Here is a 20,334-nt window from a genome sequence, read left to right on the forward strand (position 1 = left end):
ACTTTCTGTAGTTTAGCCATGGCTTCCACAATAGGGATTATTAAAAGGTCTAAAACTCTGTGAATGAAATCTAGAATTCATTTGTTGTGCTCCTTGGGGAAGCGCAATCTAACGTCCTTCAACTGAAAACCGTGGTGATTTCCCCGGTCTCTGCCCCTCCCCACCCCCATGGTTCACTTCCTCTTCTCACTGTTGCATGAAGGCTCAGCAGCCATTTGCTGGCAGCATCTTTTTGTATGTGATCGCAGGAGGGTAGGTTTTCTTAAAGAATCTGTCTAAAACAGTCTTGCTCTTATAATCGGTAGGTTTAACCTCTTTGGCTGGGAGCAATTTAAATTCTCACTAAAATTGCCATGCCCTTTGTCTTCTAAGTGTTGGAAGCATGAAGGCCAATGGAATCAGGCCAGAGTTTGAATACTAGTCCCTTAGCCTCTGTCTTCCCTCATCCATAAAAATGAATGAGGGAATTCCTACTTCCTAGAGTTTATTAAGGTGTTCGCTCCCTCTTCGCTTCGTTCATTCACTCATTCCGTTTACCGATACTTACCACGTGCCAAGCCCCATTCTAAGGCACCTAAAGAGGTCTGTTACACTCTCAAGTTCAAAGTAGTTACGATCAGTGGTCGTTTTCCCCACAAAGCAACAAAACAATCACCTAAACAGCAACGGGTAAGATACAGAAAATTCCTTGGCAAAGAGCTTTACAAAAAGAAACTATTCCCGGAAAGGATTCAGGAGGCCAGGAGGGCCCCCTTCACCCCAACAGTTCTCTGAGCTCCTCGAGGTCCCTGGGCTATCTTACTCGCCCCGCACATCCAGAAACCTACAGTGTGTATTCCAGGCTGTAATTATTAACACTAGTTCTTGTCCTGCCCGGCTCCTTTCATCCTCTAGCCACGCACTGAATCTTTCTGGGCGTCCATTCTTTTTTTTTTTTTTTTCAAATGAACACCCCAGGTTCCAGGCTCCTAACTGGTAAGCAAGTGATCAGCATCTCGGGTTGGGTTGGGAAAGCGAGGGCAGTGGACAAAGGTGCGGTCCAGGCTCAAGTTCGAGGACGGGCGGTCAGCGTCCCAGGCTCGGGACGCACCCACGATCGGAGGGCGCCCTTTTACAGACAGCGAACCCGCCCGGTCCAATCCATGCCTTCTTTCATACATCACGAGGCTTTATAGGAAAATGAAACTGAAAATGCGAGTCCCTTTCCTAACCTGGTCCAGCACCTCCAGCTAGGAAACTGGTGACGGGCAGGGTTCCTATTGGCGGTTCACTCGGGGGATATAAGCCAAGACGCGAGGTCGCGCCCTCATTTTGCGCCTCTCACTCGGGTGGTGGCAATGGCTCTCACCGTGGCCGTGGTCCTGCTCGGGCTGCTCTGTCTGTCTGGCTTGGACGCCGAACATCGTGAGTGCCCTCTCCTCCGCTTCTCCTCTGCGGGCCCTTCCTCGCCCGCGTTGGCACTCTCTCTGCACCACCCCGGCTCCCCAAGTGCTCTTTTTGGCTACGGGAAGGGCGGGGGGGGGCGGTGTGGGTTCCTTCTTGCTCTGCGAGCCGCGGTGGAGGGTGGGTGGGGGTCCCGGGGGAGACCACCGGCACGCCGGGGGGCCGGGTAGCTAGGGACAAAGTTTCGGCGTGTGGGTAAGCTCCGCAGCGGCCCCGGCGAGGGAGGGTTTCGCTCCCGCCCTGTCGCGGGTCCTCCAGCGCCCCGGGCGCAGCTGGAGCGGAAGGCGGGCAGGCTGGTTTCGTGGCGCTGAGCTGGGGACTGCTGGGTGGGGACAGGCCTCTGGGGGAGGCCCGCGAGGTCAGTCTGCCCACAGCCGCTCTGCTTCGCTGGGAACCGCTGGGCTCCGGCTTCCTCCCCGCGCCTGCCCGCTTCACCTGCCCCTTCGCACTTTCCCATGGACGTGGACTCAGACCTTGGCGGGTCTGGCGAATGCTTTGGGGTGTCCCCGAGCGCGTTCACCTCGCTGTTAACTCACTCGCTCCCATGACATGTCGTTTTTTATCGTCCTAAGGCGCTACCTGTTTTTGACAAACTCACAGGGTGCGGGGGACGCTGCGTGCTTTCTGTCCTTTAAGTCTCAATGCAGCTACGATGTTAATACGAAGGTTATTAGCATTTCACAGAGGAGGAAACTGAGGCGGCTAGAGTTTAAGTGACTTAAACACAGGGGATTCATGGCGGACAGTCCCTCCCGACTGGAGCATGATGCGGAGGGGGAAGCCTTTGGGCTGTAATTCCTGCCTTTTTCAGAACCGCCTCGTTTAGGTGTGAGATCGTCGAGCTGGGCGGCCGTGGGCCCCTGTTGCCTTTGCTTTCCAGAGGGCTCTCTCTTTGGCTCCTTGCCTGGTGCTTTCCAAGATGACCTAACTCAGCTTCTACTTTCAGTTTTGAAAAAGCCAAGGTTAGTCAGTTATAGCGGTTATAAAACCAGTGATAAGGGCAATCGGAGTGGCTACCCAGCTGTCTGGTGGGGACACCAGGACATGGAGCACGTTCCAAATGCCCTGTAATACACTGGACCCTCATCTCCCCCCCTAAAGGCCTTTGTGAAGTGTGGTCTTTTGATCACGAGAAAAATGTATTTAATTTACAATTTACTTACAAAATAAAGCATGATGTCTATTGTTACTATTATTAATATTTGCTGCTGGCTGTAGAAGCCTTTTGAAAAATAACAAGCTGATATTTTAAAAAATTTCCAAACTGCTACATGCCCTGTGTAGATCATTTCTGCAAGATACACAAGGCATAGGTAATGGTGATTGCCTTTGGGGGTTAATTTTCTGCTCTGTCCCATGTGTGGGTTTTGTTTGCTTCACTGTGAGCATAAGTTAATCTTTTAATAAGAGGCTGGGTCCAGATTCATATCCAGGCCTGGCTGATATTGGCCCCCTTCTTAAAAGAGATTTTCATGATGATTTTGCAAAATCCCACCCAGTTCCCTCAAAGTGAGAATTCCAGGCCAGATGAACCCTGCTTTTACTCCTTGGCATTTATTATATTCTAAGCATTAGAAGCTCAAATACAAAGAGCATTTTGATTTATCTTCACTTTTAACTTTATGGAAATAAACCAGGGCTTCATTTAGGATACTCGGTCCAGCTCTTGTGGACTTTTCTTTTCTTTTTCTTTTTTAAATATATTTGTATTGACTTCAGAGAGGAAGGGAGAGAGAGAAACATCAGTAAGAAACATTAATGATGAAAAAGAATCATTGATCGGCTGCCTCCCACACGCCCCCTACTGGGGATGGAGCCTGCAACTCCGGCATGTGTCCTTGACGGAAATTGAACTTGGGACCCTTCAGTCCGCAGGCTGAGGGTCTATTCACAGAGCCAAACCAGCTAGAGCTCTTATGGGGCCAAACCAGCTAGAGCTCTTACGCGCTTTTGATATTTTCTTTTCTGGTGACCTTTCCTTCGACGACAGAGTGTTTCTAAGCAGATACGTACGTTCAGAGTGGCCTGGTACTTCTCTTCCCCACCGCCTTCTGGACCTGGAGAAGCAGCTGCTCTGTAGTAATCATGAGCCCTGAATGGATATATGTATTTTATTTTTAAAAAATATTTTTATTGATTTTTAGAGAGAGAGGATGGGAGAGGGAGAAAAACATCCATGTGAGAAACATTGATCGAGTGCCTCCTGAACGCCCCCACCGGGGATTGAGCCTGCAACCCCGCATGTGCCCTGACCCGGAATCAACGAGCAACCTCTGGGTGCACAGATGACGCTCAAGCAACTGAGCCACCCCAGCCAGGGCCATATATGTTTTAATTATACACATGCATTAGTGTCAGTCTGTATACTTAGTAGCAGAATACTTCTCTTCATTTGGATGAAAAATATAGAAATAGACTTTATATTTTATTTCTGCACCTTCAGGGATGGTCTAGTCATGCATCCCCTTTTGGAAACCATTGTTCTGCAGCATTATGCAATGTATTTTGAACCCAGCTAGCTATAGAAATCATTTCAGGGTGCTGATTAAAATGCAAATCCCATTTTCATGCATTACTCTACTTGGTCATAATGGAGAGTATGTTCTCCCCCATCTGCCAGAGTCCTCACCCTATCCTATTTTCTAACGCAGCCATTGTTTCCTATTGTTCTCACTCATTTAAGCTATTTGCCAGCTTCTGTCGGCATATAAACCTTGTCGCCCATGAAATCAGGTACAAAAGCAGATAGGGGCTTGGTGTATAAACCCTGGGCAGGATGTAGTGGTTGTGTTTTGTAAAAACATACTTTGGGTTGACTCTTTTAGTAATCTGAGCAACTAGTAATAATAACATCCACCATTTACAGAGCATCCGCCATTTACAGAGCCACTTTACTAGACACTACACATAGAGAAGTCAGATGGGTGTCGATCTAGGCAGGAGCAGGAATAAAAAAAGAAAGATGTAACATGAGTTATTTTTTTTTATTTTATATTTTATTGATTTTTTACAGAGAGGAAGGGAGAGAGATAGAGAGTTAGAAACATCGATGAGAGAGAAACATCGACCAGCTGCCTCCTGCACATCTCCCACTGGGGATGTGCCCGCAACCCAGGTACATGCCCTTGACCGGAATCGAACCCGGGACCTTTCAGTCCGCAGGCCGACGCTCTATCCACTGAGCCAAACCGGTTTCGGCCATGAGTTATTTTTTTTAATGTGGATTCTATGAAAGGTGTGTGAGGTGAAAAATGAAGTTTGAAAAGTAGGTTAGGACCAAATCATGTAGACTTTTGAGTGACGTGTTAAGGAATTTTATGGGTGCTAAGAAGCCATCGAAATAATTGCCAGATAAAGAAGTGATCAAAGACAATACAGTAAAAAAAATGTGCTCTAGCCCTAGCTGGTTTGGCTCAGTGGATAGAGTGTCGGCCTGTGAGCTGAAGGGTTTGATTCCGGTCAAGGGCAGAAGCCAGGGGAGGTGGGGGGCGCTCGATCCCCAGTAGGGGGCATGCAGGAGGCAGGCGTGCAGGAGGCAGCTGATCAATGATTCTCTCATCATTGATGTTTCTCTCCCTCTCCCTCTCCTTTCCTTTCTGAAATCAATAAAGAAATATTTTTTTAAGTGCTCTAGAGCACTATTAGGCAACAAATTAATAAAAATAATGTATTACCCTTTCTGGATTTTGGGATCAGCTTTTCTAGGTGTCAGCTTTTAAAAATTGCTATTTGTGCCCTAGCCGGTTTGGCTCAGTGGATAGAGCCTCAGCCTGCAGACCGAAGGGTGCCGGGTTTGAATTCGGTCAAGGGCATGTACCTTGGTTGCAGGGTCCTATACACTGGGGCCTTGTTCGGGGCTCATGTAGGAGGCAACCAGTTGATGTGTTTCTCTCACATGGATGTTTCTCTCTGCCTTTCCCTCTCTCTTCTACTCTCCCTAAAAATCAACGGAAAAATATCCTCGGGTGAAGATTAACAACAAAAAAATTGCTAGTTGTTATGATTTATTTTTCTCATTTTGATTAAATATCCATTTTCATAGTTAAAAAAAGTTCTTGAGAGCCTCCATAGAAAGGTTCTTGAAGATTTGGCACAATTTCCGGTGACAAAAGAAGATACTATTAGAATTCTGCTAGAAAAAGCCAAAAAGGCATGTGTAGGGGAATTCTGTGGGAAAGATACTAGGTCAAAGTTTATCCTTCAAAATGGAGGTAGCCTTTGGGAAAAGTGGAAATGGAACTGGGAGAATAAATGATCAAATTTAAACACTTGGTGCCTGATCTAGCTTTTGACCAAGGTAGCCCCAAGGGAAATACTGTGCAATTTTCATTTGTCTTTCCCTGATGTTCCTCAGGGAAACCGAAGGTGCAGGTTTACTCGCGGCATCCACCAGAGAATGGAAAGCCAAACTTCCTGAACTGCTATGTGTCTGGGTTCCATCCACCTGAGATTGAAATTGATTTGATGAAGAATGATGAGAAGTTGCCAGTGGAGAAATCAGACCTGTCTTTCAGCAAGGACTGGTCTTTCTACCTTCTGGTGCATGCCAACTTCACTCCCAGCGCAGGGGTTGAGTACAGCTGCATGGTGAACCATGTTTCTCTTTCTGAGCCTATGAAAGTTAAATGGGGTAAGTTTTCAAGTTCTTTCCTTAGCTGCTGACAGTTGTGTCTGAGTAGAGACACAGCATAAGGCTGCTTTGATATTTTTTTAAAAAAATGCATACTGGGATTGTCAGGAAACATTATTAAAGCTCTGATAAGTGGCACCTTCTGCGACGCCTCTGCACAGCGTGGTCCTGGAAATGGTAGTTTTCCCGAGGCAACAGTAAGGATCAGCAATAGCACTTGCACAAATGCATACTCACTTCCAACATTTCTTACCGACTGGCTTCCGTAGGCTTTCCTGACAGCCTCAGGGATACTGAGGACCAACAAGAGTCTCAGGGAAGCCTTTGTAAGTCTTGCTCTGCTAGCACCCCGCAATCCTGGACTCCTCCAGCAGCACTCTCACTGGGTTGGGATCTAGGCTAGTAGGCAGAGTTGGGTCCAACTAGGTCATTCTAAACAAGGTACTCATGGTTAAGGACAGCAGGCTATTCTGTCAGACATTTGTTAATACATAGTATTTTGTATTACAAAACTTACTGTTTTCTTTTTTCTTTCCCTGTTCTCTTTTCCATAGATAAGGACAAGTAACCAGCACCATGGAGGTATGTTTCTAACTTTTTTTTTTAAAGCTTTCTTTTTTCTTTTGTTCCATTATCCTGGGGACTATTTCCAGGTAGCCCTAATCTGGTAACCCTTAGTCTATGGAGGACATTCATTGGGGTGGCATGTCAGCAGGCAGAGAAGAATCCTGCAGGGTCACATTCCCTTTTCCTGTGGAGTGGCATGAGGGAGGTGTGTGGCCCCCGCTGTGGCTCTGCGTGCATCACCGGCCCTCTAAGGGAAGTCAGGGGGGCTGCTGGTGTGCTGTGACAGGATAGAGCAAACCCAGTCATAGAGGAAAGACCTGCAAGGGTTTGCTCTTTTTTCTGCCATTTCCACAGGGACTATCTCTGGGCCTTCAAAAACGAACCATTCTCTTCTCTTGCATAGCAGTTGCATTATTATTCAGTCAGAAGAGAGGAGTGGCATGGTTCTGAAGATGTCCCATTCCTTCAGTCTCCTGTTGAGCCTTCGCTGTGGGCACTGTGTTTGCCTCCTAGAGGCTCCCAGTCCGATAGAGGAGAGAAATAGAAACATTGTTATAATAATGTAAAGATACTAAAATGGATGTAACTACAAGGAGCTTCAGCAGCATGAAAGAGGGAGGAACTGGACTTCTCTGCCTCTTTGGACAGAGTAGAAAACCTCTTCAAATGTCCTGTTATATTTTAGGACAAGGAAATTAATTCAAGAGAGCATTAAAGAAGCTGGGTGACCTGACCAGAGTCACACAGTAGCTGAATGATAGGGCCAGAATCCGAACTGTAATGCCAGCAATTCCTTTCTCTTAGGTTGTGGGAGAACCAATGGGATAAACTAAAGGGAAATGCTCTTTGTGATGGATCTGGAAAATTGTCTGCAGCTACTTCCTTTACAAATGGTGTCGTACACAGCAAAAGTTAGACAAGTTGGGTGGTGTGATCTGTAATCCAAACGAAATAAGTATACTTGCTAACAAGACTTTCCTCCCTCTCCCCTCAGGTTTGAAGATGCCTGCCTCATTTGGATTAAACTAATTCAAAATTCTGTTTTCTTTTTAATACACATATGTTATTATGCTTTATGCACACAAATTAAGGAGCAACACGGGATTTAACATAAATATCTGCTTTATAATTTTACTTTGGGTTTTATGTCTTCTTGGCTGACCTATCTGGGCAGAAGGTTGCTGGCGGCTCAGGACAAGGAGGGGAGAATTCTTATGTTCAAGATTACCATTATGAAAGGATTTTCATAGAAAATTTACCTTTAATCAGTGTTGCAAATATTTTGATATTTTTGCTTCATTAAATAAAACTATGGTAAAACTTGATGTGTTCAGTTTCTTATATCTCTCTCCCTCTCTTACCTTTTTGTTTTCAAACAGGGAAACAATCTTCAAGTGTCACTTGAAGAAGAGTGTAAATCCCTGTTCTATAGGGTTTGGTTCATGGAGGAAGGGGCCTCGGTGATCTGCATTTTACAGATGAGGAGCAGGATCCCAGAGAAATTAAATGACTTAGTCAGAGGGACACACCTGTCTGGTAAAGACCAGGCTCCCATCTTTTAGTCAGAGTTCTGTTCCCTGGGCCAAGACCTCCGGAATGTCTATACTCAAAGAGGGAAGAAGAGTGTCTGGAGAATTTCATATTTTAGGAAGCAGTAGATAAACTTGGAATGAAAAACACTAGACTTTTCCATTTCAAGGCATAGTTTATACATGATGACCCTCTTGGCGCACTTTTTTATTTGACCAAAAATTTCAGTCAGCTAGTGCTAGGTACTGACAAGATGAATAAAACACAACACTGCTCTCAAAGTGCTCAGTTTAGTGGAGTGGCAGACATGCACTCAAACAGTTAATGCATCCTGATAAAGAGTATAGGCAGCATAGGTAAGCCCAAAGAACTAGGTCGTAGGAAAGTGTGCTCAGGGAACAACAAAAAATTTTAGGTAGGTGTTAGGGAAGCCGCCGTTTGCTGGAGCTGAGACTTGATGGAAAGTGGTTCTTCCTGTTGGTGAGTGGGGCTTGGGGTGGTCAGGCAGGGGGAAAATTACGAGATGTGTAGAGGTATGACAGGGGTGGGTTATTTCAAACAGCAGAGTAAGGGTACCTGAGGGAAAATCTGTAGGAACTTAGCTGAGAAAATTGAAGGGTGACTTAGACCAATAACTTTTCACCCCAGATGCACAGTAGAATTATCTGTGCTACTTATTAAAACATACCAGCTCTTGCCTGGCCAGTACAGCTCAGTGGTTCAGTGTCGACCTATGAACCATGTGGTCATGGTTTGATTCCCAGTCAGGGCACATGCCCAGGTTGAGAGCGTGATCCCCAGGAGGGAGCATGTAGGAGGCAGCCTATCAATGATTCTCATCATTGATGTTTCTCTTTCTCTCCCTCCCCTTCCTCTCTGAAATTAAAAATATATTTAAAAAAACACACATACCAGCTCTAAAAAAAAAAAAAAAATAGAGTCATTAAAAACCCCCAGCTTTCTAGGTTCCAATCCAGAGCCACTAAACCAGTCTCTAAGCGTGGAGCCCAGACACACAGCAGTATTATTATTATCTTAAATTAAGTCCTTATGTTTTTAGAGCTGTTTTAGGAAAACAGCAAAATTGAGAGGAAGGTGCAGAGATTTCCCATATATTCCCTGCCCCCCACCAACCGGAGCCTCCCCCATTACCAACATCCCTGACCAGAGTGGTACAACTGATGACCCTACATTGACGTATCATTAGCACCAAAGTCATAGTTTACAGTATGGTTCACTCTTGGTGTGTTGTATGTTCTATGGGTTTGGACAAGTGTATAATGACACGCATCCATCATTATGGTATTATACAGAGTATTTCACAGTCCTAAACATCCTCTGTGCTCCCAACATTCATTCCTCCTCCTCGCCCCCACAACTTGAAGCAACCATTGATTTTGCTACCCTCCTCAGTTTTGCCTTATCCAGAACGTCATATAGTTGGACTCATGCAGTATGTAGCCTTTTCAAATGGGCTTCTTTCAGTTAGTAATATGCACTTATGGTTCATTCATGTCTTTTCATGATTTGATAGTGCATTACTTTTTAGTGTTAAATGATATGCCATTGTCTGGGTGTACCTCAGTCTATTTATCCATTCAACTAATGAAGAACATAATGGTTCCAAAAATTGGCAATTATGAATAAAGATGATACAAATATCATGTGCAGGCTTTTGTGTGGACATAAGTTTTCACAATATTGTGGGTTTTAAAAAAAAATCTCTAATGTGTAGCCAAGGTTGAGACCCATTGAGTTAAATAATAAAGGACTTCCTGTCCCATGTCATTCAACAGAACTATTTTTGTGAAAAGCTTGTTTGCTGGCTAATGGTCCCATGTAATACTCCTCTGGACCAGGCCTCAGTTGCCCATTTCAGAACTAGGAACTGATCAGAGAGGAGGAATACTGGGGCTCAACTGTGCTCATTAAATACAATTGTGCAATGCAAATTAAACAAAAATCTCAATGTCAATAATAAAGAGTTAGACCTTACATAATGACATAGAAAAAAACCATGCTATACTGCTGAAATAAAAAAGTAACTTCTAGAAAAATGTCATGAATTATATACTTGTATCATACACAAAAGCAGATCTGTAAAGTCATGCCCTAAATTACCGTTACTCAAAGAGAAGGGTAAACAAAGAAAAGGAAGCTGACTAGTCTGTAAGGAAATTAATTTGCTAAAAGCCATTTGGCTGAGTATCAGTGAGCATTTTCCTGTGTGTGTGTATAGGGGAAGGGATTGGGGGAGGGTTGGGAGTGGAGGAGTGATGGTGAAACAGTACAGGCTCATAAAGCAGTGGTATTTCCCTCCTGCTGCTCACCATGGCCATCACTGTGGCCCATGTTCTGCCCTTCTATATACTAGGAAATGTAGGAGCTGAGCCAACCATCACCTACCATGGCCTGGCCAAATGGAAGGAGGCTGTAAACCGTAAGATGCTCCCACTCTCCCAGGCAGAAGGCAAGCTGTTTCTCAACTTGAAGCAAATTGATTATTTGAAGAATTATTTGGCTAATTAATACATAAAACTTTTCTTTTAGAAAATGTATTGTAAAATTGTTTTAAAATTGTCCTCCTCAAATAATGAAAGTAAAGAAAAATATCATAAATGTTTGCAATCTCTTACAACAGAGATTACCACCTTTTGGACCCCACTGGATTTTCTCAGTGTACCCATCACTCTCCATTTTATATTATGGCATTTATTTATTTATTTTTATGGAAACCAACATTTTATTGAGCTCTCCTCACTCCTCAGAAATCTACTCCAGCAGATTCTCTCTTTGCTGTGTGCATCACAGGCATGGGGTGTGACCAGCACTCCCCCCACCGCCTGCGACATGACACACCCAAGAGAGGAAGGCTCCTTCTGGGGCCAAGAGAGCAGTTAACCATAAAGACCCCAGAGGTATAATTCATTTCTCTTACAAAACAAAAAACAAGCATGAAACCTCAGGAATGTCCTAGCGCTCAGAATATAAATATTAAAAAGGGCCTGGCTGGCGTGACTCGGTGGTTGAGCTTCGACCTATGAACCAAGAGTTCATGGTTGGATTCCTGGTCAGGGCTTATACCTGCCTGGTTTCCAGCTGGATCCCCAGTAGGGTGTGTGTGTGTGTGTGTGTGTAGGCAGCCAATCAATGATTCTCTCTCATCATTGATGTTTCTATCTCCCTCTCCCTTCCTCTCTGAAATCAATAAAAGTATTTTTTTTTTAAAAAAACCAAACTATTTTGACACTTTGGAGAACTACAAGAAGGGCTGATAGAAAAAAAAAACCTCCTAGTAAATGTAATTAAAAAATAACAGTTTGACCATGTATTAAGCACTTACTATGCACTAAATTCCATACACCTTCTCTCATTAGTTGGATGCACAGCTATTTGTCTTCTGTGGTCCTCCACAATATAGATAATTAAAAAGTCTATGAAACGGAAGAGATATTTTTATCTCTGTAGCACCCAGGCCTAACTGATGATGTTCAGGCTCCCCCTTTCCCCATGGGCCACTTCCTCTTCTTACTGTTTACACTTAGAAAAACAGAGAGGACTCCTGGTGACACACAATGCCATAGTGCTATCTGAAGTGGTTTCCTCGGTATCTGTAGCTAGGAAACAGACGGCAAGTGTGCGTGCCATTTTTATCACCCGAAGAGTCAGTGAGTGTCTCAGGTAGAGTTCTCACAGCAGCAGGCCTGAGCCGAGGATTCGGAGGCAAGTGGCTTGCTGAGAAAGGGCTTGCAGGAGAAACCAATAAGCGAGTGGGGGGTAAAGGGTACAGAATGGGAAGAAGCCAAGTGAGGGTGTGATTTCAGAAGTCCCACACTCAGCCTGTTCTCAGGGTGAGCTCTAGAACAAAAACAAACCTCAGAGTTTGTTTTGTCTCGAGGCGAAGGAGCTGGGTTTTCCTGTCTTAGGCTACAAGCTGCCCAGGTGAAGTGGGTGAAATGTAAAACTCCCAGGTACTTCCAGTTCACTTCAGTGCCTGCGGGTAATCTGAGGGCTAGAGATAAGGTGCAGGTGCTAGTTGTTGGCAGCAAAATATGAAAAAGCTGGTGATGGGATCAGTCTGCTACTGTGAGTTTCCTGTTAACATCCTCTGATAGGAACATCTGCTGAGCTCACAACACATGCCATCCCAGACTTCTGTTAAAAGTTCCAAGTTTCTAAGGGGCTAGCATTAAAGCGTGAATGCCTCTGAACTCAGACCTGAGTTTGAATTCTAATTCCACAAAAGGAATGGGAAAAGTCATACTCCTCGCTTGACTCTTCATCATCGTATTCATAAAATGGGATAATTATGCCTACATCATAATGTTTATTCATTTAATCATTTGTTCAATAAATATGGAATTCTAGTCTATGCCAAGCACTGTACCAGGGATGTTCTGACAAGGGGAAGGTGGTAAGAAGGGCACTATAAAATGTAAAGCTCTAGGTATCTGCTTTTACTTCCAGTGGTTCTTCATTTTCACAGCTCACGAGAATGTAAAATAATCTAAAACCACAGCAAGGAGGTAGATACAAGGGAAAACTTCTTGGCGCTTAACTGGGGGGAAAGAAAACCCCACAAACGGCTTGGGTAGAATTCCTTTCCCTAAGGGGCTTAAGTAAAAGATGGTCCTCACTCTGGACAATTCCTCCAAAGGTTAATCTGTAAGCAGAGCTCTTTTTTTTTTTTTTTTTTGGCAGTCTCAGGGTTTCTGAAAATGGTTTTTCTTTCTTTTTTTAAAAGGCTTTTATTGAGAAATCAGTTATACAGAGAGAAGTTTCACTTTTAAAAAAAATGATTTTAGAGGAGCTCTCTCTGGAGCACACCCACGCCTTTCTTCCCTCTTAGGTATTCATCTTCACTTTTCTCTCCTAAACTCTAAGGGACCCCACGTGACTTGCAACCAGGGGAGCAACGGGCGGCAGCAGCTCGTCCAGGGCTTGCCCCCGAATCTGTCTCCAAAGCCCCCTGTTCTCTCACTTTCCAGTGAGCTGACAGCAGCCCTGCCTTGGCTCGCTTCTCTCACTGTGACTTTTACTTCTCAGTGAGTCCATGCAGCGCCGTGTGGCCCACTTCTTTCCTATGATGTTTTAGAGCCAAAGCAGAGCACTGCCTCGTCTCTCCTGTTGCTTCTGCCTCTCTAAGCCCTTCCTTTGTTTCACTGTCCCAGCTTTAATAAACATCTCCTCAAAGTCAAAAAAAAAAATGATTTTAGAGAGAGAGGAAAGGAGAGGGAGAGAGAAACAATAACGAGAGAGAAACATTGATCTGCTGCCTCCTGCATGCATCCCATTGCGGATAAAGCCCACAATTTGGGAATGTTCCCCGACTGGGAATTGAACCTGTGGACTGACATTGTAGCAGACAACATTCAACCAACTGAGCCACACCAGCCAGGTTGCCTTTGTTCTCTTAATTGGAACACTATTTGGATTTCTGCCTGAATCAGGGCTCCTGATTTTTTTTTTTTTAATCTCAAAGATATGCTTGTTGCCACTCACTATGAAAGGCCTTTTATTTTTAGGTTAGCAGTCATAAACATCTTGAAACAACTGCTACTTGGACTTTCTGTCTCTGTCGTTTGCATACTGGAACTAGCCAATCCCTGCGAACCTAGCCAGCAAGCATTCATTTGCGTTTTGTGGTTTTTGCCTTTATGGACCCTGCCTTTCTTTGTTTTCTCCAAAGTGCAGTTTGAGTTGCTACCTGAATCTATGTCTCTTGGATTGCAATCCTTTGCTCAAATAAGTGCTTTTTGTTTCTTATTATAGTCTAAATCTCTTCTTTGGTTAATAGAACCATGACATTGAAGACTGAAAGTTGCACTATATTGATGGCTCAGATTCAGATATGGTGTTGCTGGTTGTGGTGTGATTCTCTGAATGGTGAATATCTTTAAAACTTGAACAACAAACAAAACTTGGTAGTTGCATTTCTGAAAAATTCAGTGTGTATGGGCCTGGCATAGTAGTTGATAAATATTCAAGGAATAAATTAAAATAATTGAAAAATCAAGCATGTTTTTACATGTGATTGTAAAGCCCAGATTATAAGCAGGTTTTTCATACGAGTGCGCGCAGGGTGGGACTCCTGTCCTTCAGCCTCTAATACAGTGGTTCTCAACCTTCTGCCCTTTAAATACAGTTCCTCATGTTGTAACCCAACCATAAAATTATTTTCGTTGCTACTTCATAGCTGTAATGTTGCTACTGTTATGAATCGTAATGTAAATATCTGATATGCAGGATGGTCTTAGGCGACCCCTGTGAAAGGGTCGTTTGACCGCCAAAGGGGTCGCGACCCACAGGTTGAGAACCGCTGCTCTAATACCTGCAGTGACCCCATTATTGAAACAACCAAAAGTAAGTCTTATTAATTTACCAAATTCCTCTTTAAGAAACATACTGCCTTAATTGACAACCACCCTTTAGAGTTGCTGATCCAATGACTCAAGAGAAGGCGGGACAACCCCAAACACAACAACCCCGCCCTTCCCGTTTCTCAGAAACCATGAGACTTCGGAGAAACAGGAAACTTAGGACTGGAAAGTCCCGTTTTCTAACCTATAACAGCACTTTTTGACCAGAGACCAGTGACGAGCACTCCGGGCTCGAGTTTTGATTGGGCCGTTGAAAAACTAAAACAGCGAGTTAAAAAGGGGAACACCCCAGTGCTTTCCGCCGCCCGGTTGGTGGGAATAAGTGCCGCGACGCCTCGCTAGGTGACTTGGGCTCTGTTCTTCGCTCGGCACTGCTGCCAGCCTGGGCGCGTTCAAGGTGTGTACCCCCTCCCGCGTCACCCTCTCCCTCTGCATCTTTCTCTCTCTCTCTTTAAAAAAAAAAAATTTATTGATTTTTTACAGAGAGGAAGGGAGAGGAATAGAGAGTTAGGAACATGGATCAGCTGCCTCCTGCACACCTCCTACTGGGGATGTGCCCGCAACCAAGGTACATGCCCTTGACCGGAATCGAACCTGGGACCCTTCAGTCCGCAGGCCGACTCTCTATCCAGTGAGCCAAACCGGTTAGGGCTGCATCTTTCTCTTTACCTGCCGGTTCTTCCTGGCCCTTTGACTCCGGTCATCCCCGCCCAGGTTCAGCTCGTTCAGGCTCCTTCGGGATCAGAGAAGGAAGCCACGGAGAGGCCGGAGTGTGGCACACGGTTGGATAGCTACCTGGGTAGGGGGAGAGGGACAGCACGAAATATATAGGTTTTTGATGAGCCGCTGGGCGCGTGAGTGGGGTTGGGGGTGGTGGGCACTGCTTCCGGGGCTGCCCAGCCGGCTCCCAGAGGGTTGGCTTTCCCTGGGCGCATGAGAAGGGGGAGAGGCCGGTGGGTCACGAAAGGCAAACACATAGGTAGTTGAGAGTGTCAGCATAAGAAACAGTCAAACCTGTAGAGAATTTTTGTGAGTTCATTTGAGCCAAACTATCAACAATTGCTGAGAAGCAAAATCTCTACGGATTGAGAAAACGGTCCAGAGAATGGCAGTTTTGCATCTTTTTAAAAAAAACATTATAATCAAAAGAGGAGGCGTAAGTGGGTTACATGAAACCCATTGGTGATAGAGTAGGGTGGGAGGATAAAGCAAGTGGGGGGACCTCTGGGACTGGATTAAAAGTAAAATGATGGACACATCTTTTACATAGGTGGGTAAGGATAGTTAAAGGTCTGCAATGAACGGTCTGCAATGAACGTGGTCACAATAACAATGAAGGGATTTGTGGTCCCCCGCCCTGGTGCATTGGCTGTGCCCTGAGGGTCTGGAACCCGGACCTTACCCTGACATTCCAAAGGTATGTTATGGAAGATGCAAAAAGACAATAGACAAGCTTAATTAAGGTAAAGATTGACTTTTGTCAGGTAAGAATCTAGCCTAGGACATGACTATCTGCCACAAACTGCTTTTAGTTAAAAAGTTTTAATTTCAGACCATCCTATGTGGTTACTTTAGGCCATTGAGTTTGTGAGGCTGCCATGCAGGCCTTCCCTGGGCTTGTCAGGTTTAGTATGTGGCCCCTTTTCATCCACAAGGGTAGTGATTGGTGAGAGGCAGGTGTCTGTGGGGCCAAGAAAAGTATTGCCTAGATAAGTATGTCAGTGCTTCTGATGGAGTGCTGAGCCCTACACCCTCTTCTGGGCTCACCCCATTTTCCTCTCAAGCTCCATACCTCCTCAATCAGGTTCTAAGACTTGTGTCTCAATCCAGATTGTGTCAGCTGTTTTGTATAACATTTCTATGACAGCTTATGTGTTTATTTTGGCAAAAGCCTTATTGAGATATAATTCACAAACTATACAATTTACCTATATAAGTATATAATCCAGTGGGTTTTAATATATTCACAATGTTGTGTAACCATCGCTTCAATTTTATTGATTTATTTTTGTTTTTCAGAAAAAGAGGAAGGGGGAGAGAGAGAGAAACATCCATGTGAGAGAAAAACATCGATTGGTTGCCTCCCATACACGCCCGCAACCTTTTGGTGTATGGGAGGACACTCCAACCAACTGAGCCACCTAGCTAGGGTTCATCTCCTCAATTTTAGAACATTTATATCAACCCCAAAAGAAACCCTATATCCATTAGCAGTCACTCCCATTTCTCCCCATGGATTTGCCTATTATTGACATTTCATATAAATGGAAGCATACAGTAAGTGGTCTTTGTGATTGACTTGTCACTTAATATGAAGTTTTCAAAGGTCACCCATACTACAGCAAGTATCAGCATTTTATTCCTTCTTGTGCTAAATAATTCTCCATTGTCTGGATATGCCACATTTTGTTTATCCATTCATCAGTTAATGGGCATTTGAGTTCTTTCCACTTTCCATTACTATGAATAATGCTGTTGTCAATATTCATATACAAGTTTTCCACGTGAACCTACGCTTTCAATTCTCTTGGGTATAATCCTAGGAGTGGAATTGCTGGGTCATCTGGTAACTCTATGTTTAACATTTTGAGGAACTTCCAAACTGTTTTCCAAAGCTATCACACCATTTTACATTCCCATCAGCAGTGTATGAGAGTTCCAATTTTTCTGTATCCTTGCCAATACTTATTATCTTTTATATTATTGCCATCGTACTTGCTGTGAAATGGTATTTCATTATGGCTTTTATTTGCCTTTTCTTAATGACTAGTGATACATTATTTTAAAATTACAAAATAATTTATAGAGCTTTCATAAAGTTTTGAGAACTTTAACCATCGAGGCCACGTACCCAAAAGCCACAGAGAGTAGACTCAAACCTAACTCTCTGTAATGAGTGCTTGAACCCCATCCCCTCTTTCCTAGAACAGAATCCGGGCTAAAACTCGTCAAAACTCCACTTGCTGCCTCTGTTAGAAAGAGAATTCTGGGCAAGATGAAGCTTTTGTACATGAACTCAATAGTTTATTTCTTAGTTGCTATTAGAAACTCAAATATGCACAGAACTTTTTGGTCTCTCCATTTTTACTTTGTAAAAAAAGTGTATCCTGGAATTCCTCCTAATGGATCTTGAGTGAAGTCGTGACCCTTTCTTGGTGTTTATGATTGTGTGCTTCTCTTCCTGTAAGTGCCCTTCTCCCCCTACCGTCAGGACATGGAATAAGGAGGGACACAAAGCTTAAGCTTTGTTTAAATGCATAACTATCAAAAATGTTTGATATGCATTTTCGCTATATATCTTTACATTTTTTACTACTGTCAATCTTATTTTAACTATTAATAAAGCTTACTTTTTTCTCATTTTTCAGTTAAAAATTCAGTTTTATAAGTGGCTCCCAGAAGATTCACACCCCCTCGCCCCCGTGGGAACACAGCCGTTGTGGAGGTGGAGCCAGGACTGGCACCAGGATCAGTGTTCAGATAGACTCGAAAATCTGGACTTTAAATTCTTACGTAAGTCAGAGAGTGACTGACCATCATCTGTGAGACGCTGAGGACTTTTAACATTCACTGTAAACTGAGGCCTGGATCCAAAAAGCACAATGAATGCAAGTACATGCTATGGTAGGGTGGTGCATTCTAGACAAGCTCGAGAATTTTGTACAGCTCGGGGAGGAGGCCCAACTCCTGAGGTGGTCTTGGAATCGGAACTGATAGAACTCGGAGAAAGCGAGGAAGTGGTTGACCTCACCTCTGACTCTCTCGAACCTGCAGTGATTGACCTAACTCACCATGACTCTGTTGTGATGACTGAGGAAAGGAGGAGGCCAAGGAGAAACAAAAGGCCACTCCAAGGACAAACTGGCATCTGTGTGCTGAGCAGTGAAAAGAAGGGGTCGATGAGAGACAGAGATGTATATGCCCTGGAAAAAGAAACTTTTAGGTGCACGCTACCTGGTTATGTCCAGTGCCGGATTTGTATGGACGGGTACTTGGAGATTGAATTGAGTAGACGGCATATCTATTCTACAGAATGTGGCCACATCTTCTGTAGTCGGTGCCTCTGCACTTTCCTTAGAAATACTAAAAATTGCCCAGTTTGTTTGAAAAAAATTGACCGCCATCAGTACCACCGAATTTATATATAACGTGTGCTTTGTTGCACAGGATAGACAAACCCCCTGACTGGATTTTTCCACGTCTTTGCGCAGAAACTATGGAGTTGTTGGTATCCAATGCTCTGAGCTCCGAAAGTCTGATTTTAAACATTGTTCTCTTGAGTGTATGAAAACTCTTTTATTGCTCACAAATGACGAGGCTGCTTTTTTATTCCTTTGGCTTCATGCTGCAGGCCTGGACTTTTGTTGCAATAGTGAATCAGAAACTGGTGGTTGTCCTCAGAACAATTTTCCTTTTTTTTTTTTTCTCATAGTAATCAATTTTTAACTGGTCACATGTGGGCATTTTGGATCATGTAAATAAGAGCAACATCCTAGAGGCGGGGAAGCAAGTAGATGGAAGGAAGCTGAGAGACAACTCTGAAAACCAGAGCCACAAATACAAGTTTGGACTTTTATGAGATAAATAAATAAACTTCATTCTTTAAGCAACTATTATACTGGGTCTTGTTTAGAGCAATTGAGCCCTTATTTTAATTAATGGACTAGGCAGGGTGCTGTCTCTGGGTTTCTCTGGATTTCCTGATTCCACTGAGTGGAAGGAAGTCAGTCCTACCTGTCCAACCAGCAGGGTGAGTCGGGTATTACCACGGGTAGGCACCAGGTCCTGCTGGGACTAGGAGCTTTCAAGGCCAGCCTGGGGAGTTGCCTAGGCACACTGAAATCTAGAGTTGTGGTTCTGTGCTCTCTGACCTGCTGAGCCAGAGAGCGGCTGCCTTCACCCTGGCTTTACAGGTATGCCTGCCTCCTACCACACGGATGAGCTAATCAACAAGTTGGCACACTTCTCTGAACAAACACATCACTGCCTCACCATCTCAACTGCTTCAGCAGCCTGGCTAGGTCACAGGCCTTGGGAAGACCTCCTCCCCTCCCCACCCCAAACACACACACTAGCTTTTTCCTTTTGCAGAGAATCACTTAGCACAGTTCAGCTTGCACTTAGAATTGGAGAGGGCGTGATTTCCATGGTGTTCTTACCTTTTTCTTCAGAATGAAATGTGCAGTGAAGTTTGTTCCTTACTTACAATGGTGGTAGCCATGTTGCTTTCTTCCACGGAGGCTCAGTCTTACCAATGGAGCAGTGCCCATCCCTGCATCATGACTGTCTACTCACTGCAATCTCTGGAATGTCCTGTACTCCAGACCTCAGTTGCTTGACTTAGCATAGGATATGCAAGATAAATGTGGTATACTTCCTTCTGTGGTTTTTTTTTTAATATATTTTTTTTATTGATTAAGATATTACATATGTGTCCTTATACCCCACGTTACCCCCTACCCCCCCCCCCTCATGCCCTCACCCCCCCGTAAGTGCGTGGTCTATTGGGAAAAACTAAATGCTTGCATGGAGTCCCTTGGGTGAACTTTCCCCCTTACCCCCCCCCTTCCCCAACTTCCCTCCAAAGGCCGAAAAACCAATAAAAGCCTCTCGGGCTCTGGATCAGGCCCCGTTCATCAAGTTATGATGTTCATTATATTCCCCAAAAGAGGAGAAAACCTGTGGGATTTAACCCTCTCTGACTGGGTTTATTCTCTTAACATAATGGTCTCTAGTTCCCCCCATGCCGGGGCAAAAGGAAAGAGTTCCTTTTTCTTCCTCCCC

The 20,334-nt window shown here is 44.3% G+C and overlaps 1 protein-coding gene and 1 long non-coding RNA gene across 2 annotated transcripts; both read left to right on the forward strand.

The window, feature by feature from the left end:
- Window positions 1-1,232: 1,232 nt before the first annotated feature.
- Window positions 1,233-7,965, forward strand: B2M (beta-2-microglobulin). Its single transcript, XM_006093127.3, has 4 exons — window positions 1,233-1,404; window positions 5,798-6,073; window positions 6,628-6,655; window positions 7,635-7,965. The coding sequence occupies exons 1-3, from the start codon at window positions 1,338-1,340 to the stop codon at window positions 6,639-6,641; spliced, it is 357 nt and encodes a 118-aa protein (XP_006093189.1). The 5' UTR covers window positions 1,233-1,337; the 3' UTR covers window positions 6,642-6,655; window positions 7,635-7,965.
- A 6,440-nt stretch (window positions 7,966-14,405) lies between these two features.
- Window positions 14,406-19,164, forward strand: LOC106697875. The gene is made up of 2 exons (XR_001349132.2): window positions 14,406-14,947; window positions 17,919-19,164. It is a non-coding gene; the product is annotated as an uncharacterized LOC106697875 (long non-coding RNA).
- The last annotated feature ends 1,170 nt before the right edge of the window (window positions 19,165-20,334 follow it).

This window comes from Myotis lucifugus, unplaced genomic scaffold (genome assembly GCF_000147115.1).
Source record: "Myotis lucifugus unplaced genomic scaffold, Myoluc2.0 scaffold_109, whole genome shotgun sequence".
Taxonomy (NCBI): domain Eukaryota; kingdom Metazoa; phylum Chordata; class Mammalia; order Chiroptera; family Vespertilionidae; genus Myotis; species Myotis lucifugus.

Coding starts and splice junctions, on each gene's coding strand:
- B2M (XM_006093127.3), top strand. CDS start 1,338: ATGGCTCTCACCGTGGCCGTGGTCCTGCTCGGGCTGCTCTGTCTGTCT. Junction 1,405..5,797: donor TGGCTTGGACGCCGAACATC/GTGAGTGCCCTC, acceptor GATGTTCCTCAG/GGAAACCGAAGGTGCAGGTT.